Source organism: Argiope bruennichi, chromosome 6 (assembly GCF_947563725.1).
Source record: "Argiope bruennichi chromosome 6, qqArgBrue1.1, whole genome shotgun sequence".
NCBI classification, from domain to species: domain Eukaryota; kingdom Metazoa; phylum Arthropoda; class Arachnida; order Araneae; family Araneidae; genus Argiope; species Argiope bruennichi.
The window spans coordinates 80,896,996-80,913,841 of NC_079156.1; the positions used below are offsets into that span (position 1 = coordinate 80,896,996).

At 27.1% G+C, this 16,846-nt stretch overlaps 2 protein-coding genes across 2 annotated transcripts; both read right to left on the reverse strand.

Annotated features, from left to right (window-relative positions):
• Positions 1 to 6,689: 6,689 nt before the first annotated feature.
• LOC129972682 (bis(5'-nucleosyl)-tetraphosphatase PrpE [asymmetrical]-like) lies at positions 6,690 to 12,502 on the reverse strand. Its single transcript, XM_056086904.1, has 2 exons — positions 12,440 to 12,502; positions 6,690 to 8,428 (listed from the first exon to the last, which is right to left on the reverse strand). Exon 2 carries the CDS (start codon positions 8,336 to 8,338, stop codon positions 7,487 to 7,489), a length of 852 nt encoding a protein of 283 aa, XP_055942879.1. The 5' UTR covers positions 8,339 to 8,428; positions 12,440 to 12,502; the 3' UTR covers positions 6,690 to 7,486.
• On the reverse strand, positions 10,793 to 12,433 carry LOC129972681 (zinc finger HIT domain-containing protein 2-like). The gene has a single exon (XM_056086903.1). The coding sequence runs from the start codon at positions 12,245 to 12,247 to the stop codon at positions 11,123 to 11,125; it is 1,125 nt and encodes a 374-aa protein (XP_055942878.1). The 5' UTR covers positions 12,248 to 12,433; the 3' UTR covers positions 10,793 to 11,122.
• Positions 12,503 to 16,846: the final 4,344 nt, after the last annotated feature.

The window sequence follows — 16,846 nt, forward strand, 5'->3', positions numbered from 1 at the left end:
TCAATTAGTGTTTTTTTTTAGTTGATTTGAAACTACAAATATTTTGTTACACAAAGTTATCAATAATACAAGTTCATTTTAATCAAATAATTAACAGAATATTGGCTTGCAATCTTTATTTTGTACTGGAAATTAAGAAATACTTTTGTATAGTAAAGCCACATTTATTAAAAAACAAATATAATTTTATTTAAGAAGAGTATAACTGTGTATTTTTAATAATTTTCCAAAAATATAATTAAATTTAGACTGCCAAATTCTATTGATGATATAAAAAAAGTATGTGGATCAATTCCTAATATTCTGAATTCAATTGATGTAATTATAAACCAAAGATGCTAAAATTTTACAGAAATTTGCATTGCCATAAAAAAATTCATCAAATACAATGGACGGGTAAATTGTAGCCAACTTGGAAGTTCTTTAATATGCTCTATGGTAGATTTAAAATTATTCTACTCTATATGAACAATTTTCTATTTCATTTCAGAAGTGAATTATTACTTTATTATTCCATCAACACCAGTAAAAGTTATGCTATTTTTTCTTAGCAATAAGATTCCTGGACACAACTTCAATATATATACATGTATAATAAGTTAAATATTAAAAAACTATTTAGAAATGTACTAAGAATAAAAATTTGTAAACTAATTAGAATATATAAATCTGTAACAAAGAAATTATTATGATTTTATAAATCATACAATTTGTTAAATATCTCTTCAAATTTTACAATTATAATAATAAATGAAAGATGCCTAAAAGTCTGTTATCACTAAGAATAAAGTGTGGCAAATAAAGCTTCCCCGATCAACCTTTATCATAAAAAAAAAAAAAAAATTGATTGTTGATAATGCAAAAAGTCTAAATCCCAAGCACAAAATTTATACAGCAATAAGTATAAATGGTATTTATTTAAATACATAAATTAATTTTAAAATGTTTTAAACTGTGAAATCACTAACATGATAAAGTAAATGAGCATTCTATTTAAAAAGATTGAAAGCATTTTTATGAAATTATAACAATGTTAACATAATTAAATTATAGAAGGGAGATTTCAAAAGTAAGCATATACTTTATTATCTTGTTTTGCAAGATTTTGTGAAATTCATTTTTATTTAAAACCTTTTATCATTTCCTCAAACCTTTATTACCTCAAACCTTTTATCATTTCAAAAATAGTTATAAAACAAAATTCAGAGAATAAGATAAAATTCTACTCATATTAGAATTAGAAGATATCATCACATTTATATAATTAGAAGTATAACAAAATGCCTTCTAAAAATCAGATATGGACAAAATGAAATCTGCATATAGACTATATCTAGTAAACAGGAATATAGTCGATTAGATTACTAAAATGTAATTGCAGTTAGAAAAAAGCATTTTAATCTTATAAATATTATTCAATAGAAATTATGAGTGTAAAATGACATGGAAAAGAATTTTCTTTAATTTTTTTCTTCCCATTCATGAAAAAGAATTGAAATTTATTGCCATTAACCTTATTTAAACAATTAAATATTTTTAAAATTTTGTATTAAGTAAAAATCTTATTTAATAAAGTTTAAAATTTCTGTTAATAATAGCAGATGAATTTTCAGTTTTTATTTAATATTTTATTAAAAAATGCATTTCTGAAATGGAAGATGATAAGCAAAACTTATTAGATGTGAAAAAACCAGAAAGAGAAATATTAAGAATCAAATTTAATATCTCAGTCAAACAAACATAGGTAAAAAGCAGAAATTTTTAAAATAAATTTTAGCATTAATTAATAGATATAGCAATATTCATATATGCTAATATAATTTATATTATTATAAAGAACTGCATTGTAAAGGATTTCATTTGAGCAATACAAAAGATTTTTTTTTATACTTACAAGTTTGATACAATTGTTTAATTACTACCTCCTCACTGAACTAATCAGCTTGTCCTCTAGTCACCCCATACATATAATGATTATTAATGTATCTCCATAATAGTTGAAGAAACTTGCAGACCTTTATCTTCAAATTACATGAAAAGAACGAGAAAGAGGGGAAAAAAAATGCCAATTTTCTTGACAAAATCTCTATTATAAGAGAATGTTTCAGGTAAATGGTATGTGCACCTGAGATTATAGTAAGTTGTGCTTCTACTGTAAATTAATTACAGTAAAATTATAGTTGTAATTGGAGACCATGAACAGTTATATTATTAAAAAATCTCAGACTATAACTGTAGGTATTGAAACTTCACTTTTTTAGATCTTTACAATTACATTCATGATAGGTCATATTTTGGTATCGGAACATTTGCGCTCGGTAAATCATTCCCTACCCCTGTTGCATCGTAGGTTTACTGGGATTTGGACCTTTGGCAAGAAAACTTGGCGCGGGTGACGGTTTTTAGTTTTCCATAGCTGCATTTCCGGTCGGGCTAATTGGTAATAATGGAATGGCGATAATTTTTGTAAAAATTTTATTTGATCTTTCATTTATGAGATCTTGTACATACATTTATCTTATTCATATATCTTGTAATAAATGATAATTAATTCTATTATTAATAGAAAAGTAAGACTGTTTTTATCAGAAAAATAAATAGCGGAATAATAGCGGAAATGCATTTAAAAAGAAGTAAGATATAAGAGAATCTATAGCTGTTTTATTTACTAATATTTGAACAATCTCATATTTCAGAATGAATTTTCTTCAAAATCGCTATTATCTTTACTCATAAAAGGGAAAAAATGTATGTGTATGTATATATATTACAATAGTTCACTTAGCAATTTTATGTTTTTTAATCTCAATAGTACTCATGTTTTATGTCATAAAGTAAAATTGTCTTAACATTTATTGAAATTTGATTCATAATGGAAAAAAAAATTTTGTAAAAAAAAAATGTACATAAGTGGATTAATTTGAACATAGGATTCTGCCAATTATATTATAGATTTCAAGAATTCTTTTGCCTTTTTCTTTTAATACATTAGTTTGGAAAAACCTACTTTTGTTTATTTCAACTCCCTTTTTTGTTAAATATTCTTTTAAAAAATATTTTAAATCATGTAAATTCTATTTACAAAATCAATTCTGCTTTTATGCAAAGAAATGTCTTATATCTAATAAATAATTATGTTTTACAAAAAAAGATAAATAGATGCCTAAAGAGAACATTTTCACATACGAAATTTGAATACTATATCTTGGATAGAATAGGATATCTAATACACAGGGAATTGAATTTTTAGGCTATGATAAGACATAAGTTTTGACTTCAAATTCAGGTTTTAGTGATACAACTATATCAATTAACAACAACAAAAAAAATCTAATGTAATTGGCCAGTAAATAGAATGATTAGTGCGTTCCACATCATTTTATAGATTTTGTTTCCTTCGTAATTATATTTATTGGTTAAGAAAAAAAATTAGTTTGATATTGCTTACTTTAATAGGAGTATTTTCAAAATAGTAGAAATAAGGGAAGTTTGTCATATTTGAATCACCAAAATAGTTTTTAATGAAATCTGACAGAAAAATAATTTCAATAAAGGAAAAACAGTAAATTTTTTGTAGTTTATTTACTTTTAAAAATGTAATAAACACTCTGAGAAATACGCTTTAATGTAGAAAAAAATATAGCCTATTAAAATCGTTTCATCGGATCAATTAAAGAAAATGATTCCACTAATTACATCACTAATTTTTTTAAGCTCAATAATGGAAAATAGGTTTTGATTTTCAAGCTTATATCAGCATATAAAATCTGAACTCAAGTTTGATATTTTATGAACGATATCATTTCCTTTTTTATTCGTTTGTTCCTCAAGATATAAAAGAATACAGCTTTAATTTTTCTATTGATTGGTGGCTTTTTATATTAATTATTATCTTTTTGCTTTAGACTTTTCCAATTTCAATTAATGATAATGTTTATAATTGCTTTCTGAGAGCTACGATAGACTTCTTCAAATTCAGGTAATAATTTTAATTCCAATTTAATCTTTAAAGTATTTGAATAAAATTATACTATAATATGTACTAAACCGTGGTCAATAAAATTTACTCTCAAAGGATATAACATGCTTAATTTCAAGCGGTTGAAATTCTATCTTTCCTTTGATAAAACATAACATTTATTAACTTTCATTACATTCAAAAAAAAAAAAAAAAAAAAAAAAAAGAATGATATTCTATTAATTAAAGTGCTTAAAAATTGGTTCCAAATTAACACCTTCAACACCTATGCAGAATTACATTAACTTAATAATGCTTGAGCATATGTGATTGAGTTCATGTGACATGAGGACTGGCTTTTTGAGTTAGTCAGCAAAGATTTATCAAATATCTATTGATAAAGTTAATTCAATTCTTAGTTCAGATATAGTGCCAATAAAAATTAACCTGAATCTATCGTTACCATACAATATATTTTTGTAGAAAATGAGACCAACTCAAGGACTTCTAAAAAGTTGTAACATATGAACAGAAAACTGCGAGTGATAATGAATTTCTTGCACGAAAAATTGTCTTCACTTTTCCAAACGTGAAATTTTTTCAAATTAATGTTTCTATCTAGATTAAAGCAACATTCGTCTCTCCAAATAACATTTTTCAGAAAAAAAAAAGTTTTGATTTTGCATTGCAACAAAAACAATGCTTTTCTTGCTGAGTATTCCAGTAAGTCTCTGAGATGGTTTAAATGTTCAGTTCCCCAAGTTCCTCTTCCCTTCTTTATAAAGACAATAGTGCAACTGCCGAAGAGTGAAAATGAACAACGTTATTATTATCAAATTTTTTTAAAGCCATAATGACTTGATGATGTACTAATTGCATTCCGAAATAAACGCTTTCTTCCACATTTGTGGCCAGTCCTTCGAAATTTAAAACTAGGCATATAGCTACAAATGTTCTAGATAGAAATGTGAAATTTTGTATAGATGAAAATAAGAATCAATATATACTAATTCACTCTTGAAATTATGATGGATATAAAAAAATTTAATTTTTGCAATTTTTGTACAATTGCCTATCTTATTTAATGAAATTTTGTAATTCGAAGTATGTTTAGATGCAATATTTAAAAAAAAAAGTGACTTTAGAAACCATGCTTACATAGTTGTGAAATTAGTTTTTATCTTAAGACCTAATATTTAAATATTTACCATTGTAATTTTAATTTCGATTACGATAAAGGTCCAATCTATATAAATCTATACTTTTGGCAAGAAATTCAGAGGCGAAAAAAACAAAAGAACGAATAAAATATAAAGTAATATATTTTATTTTTAGCTTTCTTTCGTGCATAGATTTAAGACAAATTGAAAATTAGTAATATATCATTGGCAGCGCTTTTAAGAAAATAGGCAGAAATTTGCTACTACATTACTTGCGAATAAAATTTAAGCTCATACCGCATTTGAGAATTAAGCGTTTTAATGTAGCACGTTTAGATGTTGCATTTAAATTAATTATCAACATTTTCTTATTGAAAATGTTTTTTTTTTTTCTCCTGAGAATTAACCAGCCGCTGTTTATAAAATTATTAATATGATTCCTATCATTTATTTTAGCCAGCCAAAAAGCTTATTTTTTTGCAAAAAAAAAAAAAAAAAAAACTTATTTGAACAGCTTTAACGTAAAAAATACATTAGCTCATTTCAAGTATCAGTTTGTGGAATGTATATACATAAAAGAATACATACATATAGAAAGAATTAAACATTATTGATATCCATTTAAATTTGAATTTAAAGCCCTTTCTATGTATTTTTTTTTTCATTTTGTTAAATTAAGTTAAAACGTAAGAGATATAAAGATTAAATCCTCATAAAACTAAAAATTATAATTCATTTTATTACATTAAATTTGTATTATGCACATCAGAATTATAATTTTTATAAATGTCTTCTGTGTGGGAAAATTATAAACGTATTCCTTTTAATAAATACATTTTTAAAGCAAATTTCTCACACTTTATATTTATTATATTCAACACTCGTTTGAAACGTGGTAAGGTCATCAGCATTTTTCTCAAGGAAGTTTCGTTTTGTTATCAGAGACAAGGAGTATCTTTCTCATTCATAGTGAGTTGATTACCATTTGGCGTACATTGTAAAATCGCCAAATCTTACATGCAAAGATAAAGTTTATAATGTGGCAGCCTTTCTTGACACTTGAGCGGAAAGGGGGAAATTTATCGAGCGCAAGTACCATAGAACCCATATTTTTTCTGATTAAATTTACAGGATACTACATCATAATTCTCCAAATGCTCTTCAAATCTTTAAAATTTTATATCTCCCCTCTTTTTTTTCAAAAAAGGGTTAAAGCATTCCCTTTAAAATTCAAACTACAGTGATAAATTTGTCTAGTATTTTACACAAAATTATTATAACAATGCATCTCGCATCAAGATTACAACTAAAGTAGAAATTTTGCTATGGTTTATACTATATAGGTATAGTTATATATTTTACAAATTATATTTAAATTTATTAATCTAATGGATAAAATAATACCAAAGTGAATACATGTTCAAAATCTCATGTTGTATGTAATAGTAAAATTCAATATACTTTTCATGAAATTTCATCATTGAAAATGATTTTTTTAAAAACTGAGTGTAAACATGAACAAGAGATATAATGAAACTGCTGTAAAACATGAAAATATTGGTACATTAAAATAGAGATTAAAAAATATACATCATTTTATTGTTGCATATTGATCTGTTTACAGCAATACATAACCATGTGAAGTTGCACATACACGTTAAGTGAAAATTGAAATGCTTTTTGTCTCATAAATGAAATTACAGAAAAAAATCAACCCATAAAACATTCAAATTGACATGAAAAGTTACACACTTATATTTACTGAGATCTTGTTAAAATACAATCCCTCCAAAAGCAGCAAATATATTCATGTTAAAAACTCAAAAAATAATAATAATAATAATAACATTTAAGACATGACAGAAAATTTTCAAATTTATATATTTTATAAAATTATAGAAAACTTCTTAAACTATTTTAGAAAAGACTTAAATATATATTTAATTAAATCAACATACTTGTGTACAAAAGACATAATGGTTTTCACCGTATTTGATGATTATACATTTTTCAGCAAGATTTCTTTTCTATAAATATTTAGTTCAACTTTTTTGAAAAGAATTCCTGCATTTTTACATTGCAAGAATCATAAATTTTATATAAGTTTACTGAAAAATAAACATTTTATTCCATATAAGAATTCAAAATATCTTTTGAAATAAAATAAAGCCTTTTATGCTGCAGCTCATAAGCATAAATCCCAAAATGCAAATTTACATAATTTGATAAAAAGTTTTTTTTGTCAAAATAAAATAATGTTATTTAAAAAATTTTGAATAAAATGAAATGGTACTACATGAAAGCTTTAAAATAATTCTGTTTTTATTTTAATAAAAATTCAAGAAATTTTTTTGTTTAAATATTATTCTTAGTTTTCAACCACTTTTGATTTAGGTTTAGAATAGACTTCCTTGGCATTCACTTGAACAAATTCACCCTTTCTAGGACCATAAATAAAAACTCCAGTGAGCCAGTTGCCATATACACATCCAGTATCTAATCCAGTTGCACGAAAATGTCTTTGCAACATACGCTTTGCATCATGTCCAAAGTACACATGCTGAGGTCCACCCCATAGTTGAGCCCATGGTTCTCCTTTACTTGTATTTTCAGAAGCTATTAAACCTTCTTCCCAAAAATAATCTGTCATCACAACATTCCTCATTCGAACCATGTTTGTAGGATCATTGATTTCTAATGGTACACCAGGAACTAGACCTGCGTGGACTATTATAGTATTTAAAGATGGTAAACTAATAGTATATGGCAGCTCTGTCAAAAAGCGGGCATTTTCATCAGATAAATTCTTAATCCATAAGTTTTTTTCTTTTAACTGATAGTCTGATTTCTGTGCATTGAAATATTCTTTTAAAACAACTTCATCATGATTCCCTCTGACAGCTAACATTGATTTAGAATTCCTGATTAAATCCAAAACTTCAATGTTTTTTGGACCTTTGTTTACAAGATCACCAACAAATAGTTTTAAGACATTATCACCAGCAACATTGGCTTCATGAAGTAATGTTATCAACTCATCAAAGCACCCATGTATATCACCAATTACAATTATTTCTTCAAACTGTTCAAGGAAGGAAGAATCCAACTGTCTATGAAGCACCTGAGGTAGAGGAATATTATAATAGTGAAGATATCTTCGTGTTGGCTTAGGAATTAACCTGTTAATAGAATGTAAAAAACATACTGCCAGTGACACCATTTTAAATTTATATTTTTATCTAGCACCAAGTATATATATCTTGAACTTGATGACACTTATGGTATTATTCAAATCACTTATTCCTCATTCCTGCAAGATAAAATACAGGAACATTTAATGACTGAGCATATTTAATGCATATCAGTGGAAAAAAATTTCAGATACTCATCAAACATAGAATAAAATACAGAATATCTAAAAGCTATACATATAAGTTGTTTGATATGTTGTTGAAAAGCAAACTATATTATTGCTTTCTTTATGATACAAATTTAAAAGAAAAAAATGTTAAGTATAATAACAAATGAAATTTCTCATTTTTCAGACAAAAAAGCATAAATTAATCAAAATCAAAACAGAGGTAGTTTATTAAATGCTAATTCAACCCTATAATTGACTTTCCCCCTTTTTTCATGTTCAAATCAAAAGCAGATATTTCAGAATTGTATTTTTTTAAAATTCTATAGAATATATTTTTAAGATTTCAGAGATAAAATATGTATATAAAAAATTTGGTTTATAAATTTTAAAAATCAATTTTGATACTTCCATATTAACTACATATCAGCAATTAATGATCAAAGATGTTGTATTAGTCTATTGATTATATTCGCAATGACATGCAGTTAAGCTAAAAGTTCAGCAATACTCCAATTTTTACTAACTTAATGCTGTTATACTCTGTTTCACCCCAACTTGGCAGTATTGTAAAAGGCAGAAAATGTGACGCTCCGCGTTGGGAAAGAGTTCCCCATCAATTCCGACTTTATAATAGTTAAAATGCTCAGAAATTTATCAATTAATATCATAAATTACAGAAATCCTTTTTTATCAGTATGTATTTAAAATTATTCTCAAGTTAGAAGTGTTTATCTGTTAAGTATTTTGTAAATAAAGCGAACGAATAAAACGAAACGATTGACATAATGAATTCCACTTTGGCTAGAACCGGTCTTCAAGGTCAAATATTTGGCGCCCTTTTCTTTTACGTCTCCGCCAACTCAGCTTCATTTAGTTCCTAACCATTATCACCTTTCGTACTTTTTTATTCTCGCTTTTTACCAGCTGATATTTTTGATACTATTAATCGCATTAGTAGTTATTAGTTTTGATTGTTGAATATTTATTCGATTCGTCTTTTCTATTCACTTCTAAAATGTCAGAAAAAGAAAAAGTGTTATCACCGAATACGCTGTGCACACCTTCAAGACGAGTGAAATCAACAAAAAGTGCAACATGAAAACAGAAATAAAGGCACCCAGTCCTTTAAGTACTCCTGGAAAGAAGCGACCAGGCTCAGTAGGTAAACATTCAGGTCATCTTATAAAAAAATAAATATGATGATGTAAAAATGATGATTTTACATTAAAATATGATGATTTTACATTATCCTGTATCTGACGAAAAATCCATGCATTTATTCGTAGAAATGAGATCCCAACATTAGATAAAGTTTTAAAAGATGTGAACGGTGATACAGATATCTTTTCTAAAAACATTAACCGAACTACGCTTTACAGAATATTGAAAGATTTAGGGTTTTCTTTTGAGAAACGATGAAACGAAATGAAATAACTTTAATTATTTATTAAAATAATGTATCAATAATATTGAACAAAATAATGAAAATAAGGAAAAAATTAATTCTCTGATTTAAAATGATAATATAATAAAGTTAATAAATATTTACTATTTGGCGAAAAATTTGCGAGATAAAGTTCCGCCAGCGATCTGCATTTCTAGTAACTTTATAGTTTAAAGTAACCCAGTTCCCCTCACAGCGACTGTGATTCGGCATACCTAGAATATACACTACTGCCAAGTTAGGGTGAAACAGAGTATAGACTAAAATGACTGGGCACTTACAGGTTTGAAAAAAATAATTAAGAAATTATATTACATTATAATATCAGCAGATTCTAAATGCTTCTTGTAAACTTTGTTAGGAAAATAAATTAAGAAAAACAAAGATGGATTTTAATAAAAACAAGTAGTTGAAAGAGAATGTCAAAGTAAAAATCATACTAAGAAAGGGGGGGGGACACCAAAATGAAAAAATATATATTACATATGTACCAATAAATTAAGTTAAAGTCAAGCTTAAATAAGTCTATGTATGAAACTTTTAAAATTTTTATTCTTTTTTCACACATTCTATGCAATCTGATTTATTTTTATATCTGAATAATAAATTCTTACTATTTTATAAAATCATTTTGTAATTTTTTTATAACTAATTTCAGTATGTAGTGTTTCTTGTAAATATAAATAAAAAAATCTCTTCTTCAACAAATAGAGAAATAAACAATTAAAAAATATTTCAAAAGCAATTAAATAAATTATAAAACATATTTAATTTACAAACATATCTGAAATAATTTAAATTAATATAATTATCAGGAAATCAGTTAAAAATTAGGATAAATTAAGAAATGAACTAAAACAGGTACAAGCTTAAATTGTATTACATGAACAGATTACATTATAAATTTAAAAAAAAGAGAGAGAGATTTTAACTTAAAATGAAAAAAAAAATAAATAAAATTGAATAGCATTATAATATGAACAAATTCCCAATACTTCGTGCATCAAAAATGTAAAAATAGTTAAATATATAATAAAATCATTAGTAAACAACAAGTACCATTAATATAATTAACTCCACTAATATAATTTAAGATCTTACATTTATTTCTAATTTGTTTAGAAACATATTAATTAGTAATTAAAAAATTTAAATCTATAGAATGAGTATTTAAATTTACATATAAGTAATCAATTTTTTTAATCAAGTTCCTCTATAAGAGGCTTTTTATTATCTTCACTTTGAGGTTCACATTTATCTTTAACTGGCAAAAGCTCTGGTAGAATTAAAAGAACTGCTTCTGAAGCAATATCGCTGATTGTACTCTCAAAATCTAAACACCAACTCATAAAATACTCAATCTTTTTCATTGCAAATAATAACTTCTTTTGAAAACTTTTATCTACATCTTTTCGTTCTTTGTTTGCGTACTTAAGTTCAAGAAAGAGCAATTTAATATCATGCAATGCACATAAAACAAATGTAGAAGATTTTGCATTATTAGGTCCTTGCATTATGCTCCCCACATCATTGATAACACTTTTCACAAAAGTTAAAGATGTACCAAATTCTGAAGAAGAAATCAAACGAATTGAATCCTGAATAACCTCTTCTAAACTAAAATAATTCTTTCCTTCAGATAACACTGGAGAAAAAACAAACATATAATCTACAACATCTTCCCGAAAATCTCTTAAGTCACAATTATAAAATCGAAACAAAAAAGTATAGGAATAAAGCACATTAACTAAATTGAACTTAATACAATCAGAAGGTTGAATAGAAGTCAAATCGGATAACTTCTTGATATTGAGAGGATAAGGGGGACGAGATGCAACATCATCTTTCAAATCAATAGTTTCACTATCTGCCTCTTCTACAAGATTCAAAGTAGTATTAGTCCACCATGGCTGTTTCACCGGTACAATTGCTGCTAATTTTTTTTCATCTTCTAAAAATGTTTCGAATTTCTTTTTCTCTTCAACATTTAAATTCTGCCAGATAACATTTTCATCAGCATCATGTATATTTATTCCAGCAAATCTTTCTTCGAGGGGAAAATCATTGCTAACTGGATCTTCAGTATATTCTTCTTCGAATCTCTTTAATAACTTTAACATATTTTCTTTTTCAGCAGAATCGCATGATTTTTGCTGCAGAGACTGTTCAACCCATTCCTTAAAAAAGGATTCGCTACATTCTACATGATTCTGAGATTTATAGCAATTTGATGAACAATATTTCTGGTTACATCGTGGACAAGAATAAATTCCTTTACCTATCCTGCAAAATGCGCAGTTGGGAGTCTCTTTAGATAAACTCATTTTTTAATTGTAAGAACCAAACTGTTATCGGCTTATGAACATCAATTTAAAAATGAATTATTCTTTCTTCTCCAATTTGTGTATATTCATATATGCGAAAGTTTAGAAACACAATACACTAACACAAAATTGAAATTACAAACAAATAAAATGCAAATGAAATTATACAATCAACACAAAACAAAAACATACCATATAACACTTGCTTTCCACAGTTGGTTGCTTTGCTAATTGGAATAATATATTACATATAAATCTGCTTTCACCAATAGTATATTTATTCTTTATTCAGATCCTGACGCACTGGAGTTGATGTTGAATGTAACATTCACATCCAGCATTAACATTAATCATATACATTAAGCTCTAAATTTTGTGTAAAATGTAATTTATCTATTCGTTTCCTATATTTAGTTATATACACAGTTACATGTAATCTTAAATTAGAGGGGAATTTCGGAAATTTATAATTTACTTTTATAAAATTAATCACTAAATTTTGCCAAAAATACCGAAAATGCTGTCATTAAACGCTGTGTAACTTATGTTTGAAGTTCAGATAGAGAGTTGTTATTGAAAACGAAAGCCTGCTTCCTGATATATTACGTAGTTTTGAATTGTGGACAAATGACCTGAACCAGCACACTCTCTTCAGGAGGATTCCAAATAGCACAAGATGTTCGACATTGGTGCAATGATATTTTTTTTACATAGTTCGGAATGACGAATTTACTATTTGGCAGTTGTCTACCTGTTACTACAAAGCACTTAACAGCACTGTTACAATATTTTATAATAATAGGATGTGACCACTTGAGCTGAGGTGGGGCACAGGGAGGTCGATTAAAAAATGATATTATCCTAGTTGTCAAATAAATAAGAGTGTAAAAACTTAAAATTTTGTGAATTATAAAATATTATCCTTTTAGTACTATATATTATACGATATCTGCAAGACGTTGCAAGACATTTTGGAAATCGGGTAATATCTTGTCAAAGTTATTAGGCATTTTGTGCTAATAAGGTAGAACAGTATTAACATATACAATGGAAAATACAAATGAACCTCAACAAATGCCCAGCGGTTCTGTTCTAATGGAAAAGAAACTTTTTTCCACTACCTAAAATTTTCAGAAAAAGCATCCGATACAACAGAAAGCAACAATGAATAATATACTTTGGCGTCACCCTGGATAAATACTTAATCTTCAAGAAACACATTCAAAATTATAAGAACATATGAAGCAATCTTCGGCTTGGCTGCATCATATTTAATTGTACATAGAGACAATGTAACATTACCAGAAGCATCGCTATTTTAAAAATCTACAGAAGTGCTTTCCATCCATGCTTTCCATTTTTTCTTATGTTAAAATAAAATAGTGTCTTTTGTATTAAGTTTCTTAGCATAATAAAGTTAAACTATGCATTTTAAAATTCTTATTTTTGATCGATTGCGCTCAAAATTCGACATAGATCTTATCAATTTTGATTTTAAGAGCACATACAAAATTTCATTTATATAGTTTGTTGCGTTTTAATATAGTTAATATACAGGAATTGGTAGATCGATAGAAAAAATTCTTTGATGGAAAAATAGTCTGAAAATTCATACATATATTCTCGTCAGTTGTTAAAATTATACACTAAATTTTGAACTACTGTGTTCCACATGAACGTAGACATACCAACAAGCAGACTTTTTTTTCCAAATTTAACAGAATTCTGGAATTTTTTTATTGTAAAAAGTGTGAACCAAAGTTCTTCCAACTAGCTCAATATATTTTTGAACATTCACAAATATGTAGAGATAATACTAAAAATGGTTTTTACTGCATCAAGAAAGATTAAAATATGAATCTAGGAATCGAAATATTTATCGATTACGCCTTCTCTTTGGTTGTGTACTAGAAAATAAAAATTATGGATTAAATTTCGGTAGATTCCTTGCAGGGTTATTTTCTATAGCAATGATTCTCAAGACGAATTTTGGGAAAATTTTCGCGCATTCCTGATTATGACATCTGGAGCCTAAAATCACCCCTAATGAGGAATATATAACCATACTTAAGACTGGTACATAGCTAAGCACAGCTAGACTATTCTTGATAATTGCTACACCTAAGATTGGATTTGAACAGATCAAGAACATACTGATGAAGAAAAGAAAAGTATGGACAAATTTGTAAATGTGCTGTACGTCTCAAAGGGACAGGGAAAACTAAGGATTGAGGTTTTTATTTCTGCATAAATATCTTACGATTAAAGAAAAAAAATGCTATACAAATTATCGTTTCCTCATGGCAAAAAAAAAAAAAAAAAAAAAAAAAAGAGACTTTTCGATAGGTGCAATTTTTTAAAAGTTAAGGACAGAAAAGTGATTTTTTGCCCCTGATTGTCGTTTAACTTATGCATGTGACATACCTTTTGAAAGTTCTCATCAAGTACAATCTCTTCTATTCTCACAGTTATAATAATTATGAAATAATAGGAGGAAATTGCAAAGGAGGATGAAAATTGTTTGCTTGTATCAAAGAACCAGTTTTAAAAGTCGTTCTCAGGTTATTGGTATAGGAGAGTTGTGGAATGTGGGGTTCATATGCCAAATTTTAAGAGTCAAATTCAAATGAGTAGGGACGGACTTATGAGAATCGTCAGCAGCCATATAGTGAAAGTAAAATTAGTATTAAAAATTCATTGAATATTTGTATGATACATGGTATTCTAGTATAAATGGAATTCCTGGCTGAATTTCATCATCGAAAGGGAGCGGCTTTATTATATAGGTCGGAGTTTGGTAAGCCAAAATAGTACTACTATCAGCGGTCAATAAACAGCAGAACAGAATCAGCTATTTCGATAAAGAAGCGCAGACGAAAAAAAAAAAAAAACTTTGGAGGCTCTAAAATATCTTTTAAACAGTAGACGAATTCGGCAGAAAATGTAATTATTTAAAAACGTTCATTTCATAATGGAGGATTTTTTGTAAAACTTTTGCACTACATAGGTTACAGAGCATTATAATTAGAGCAATTTAACAATTTATTGCATTTAAAAGCTGTCAAGAGCGGAGCTTCAGTGGTACATAGCTTATTTCCAGACATGTCTCGATATTTTTCTACTTTAAGATCCTCAAAAAGTTTCCTTTTACTTACAATGTGATAATAAGCCAGCATGATCATTTCGAAGTGCGTGGAGAAATACGTTGTAGAAATGGCCAATTATCACCGGAACGAGTCATCAGGGTCAGAATGAGAAAATGAGAACATTTGAAGAGCATCAAAGAATTTACGATTATGCTTTTGTCGCATTCACTCTCAATAACATTATCATCGTCCAGTGGTGAATTTCCAAGTAGACAGAATAAGCCGCCACTCTCGATCTGTTTGCAGCCCCAACGTAAGTAAGTCGACTAAAAAAACTTTTTTTTCAGCTGTCGACCAAATATATCTGAAAAAAATGCATATTCTATGAATGATAAAATAAAAGAATGATATTAATACAATCAAATATAATTCATCAAGTCCTTAGACGTTTCCTTACGTTTATTTAATTATTAGAATATTTATAAAACCGTATAGCTGTTTCGATAATATTGTATACTAGCCGCCTTTGGCGACCAGCCGGTTCGCCAATCTTAATGTTCGTTAAAATTTTAATAATTAAATATTTTATGCAATTTCTACTTTAATAGCTTCTTCATCAAAATATTTTAAAACTTCAAATTTTGATTATCATATAATTCATTCATAATATTATAAAGGCCTTCAGTCATAACGTAATATGTATCTCTCTCATTTTCTGTTAGCACCCGTAGAATTTATGCTTTAAATTAAAGTGGAAAGAATTTATCTTCAATTAATATAATAATATTTTTTACTGAAACAAAGCATTTTTTTATAATCTGATTACTGAAAATAGAGTCACTCAGCGTTTAAACTTTATGGGCACTAAAGAATATCTTTTTTAATTTATGTAATATCTCAAGAGTTGGTCAACAAAATTTTCTTAGATTCATTATGAGCAGATCGATTCATTAACAATGTTTAAATTTAAATGCATCAAACACTAAGAAAATAAAACGAATCGTTTAAAATAAACGGTTGAAAACAGGTTTTAAAAAAACTACTTAAAAAACGATGTACTTAAAACTATAAGCATATACAAAAAATATATAACTAACATAAATACAATTTACTTACAAAAGCATGCAACTAACCCAAAAATAATTTAAATCATCCATTGATAACGTTGTCATGGCAACAATCAGAACAGAATGCGCATGCGTGAATTTTCTTCGCCGGTTACGTAACGCAAATACGTGATTTTTTCTACGCCAGTTGGGGTAACGCTATGCGGATTAGAAATTTTTAATTTCCTTTATTCTGTTTTATTTTAATTCAAAAGTACTTCAGAATGAATCTGAAAGATGGATTCATTAACAATGTTTAATTTTAAATGCATCAAACATTAAGAAAATAAACAGAACCTATTGAAATAATCCGCCGAAAATTTTTAACCCTAGCCTCATTACTGTTGGGAGAAAAAAAAACTGAAGCCTTTCTCGTTTGGCGCTGGGGATAATGGAAGATTTTTTTG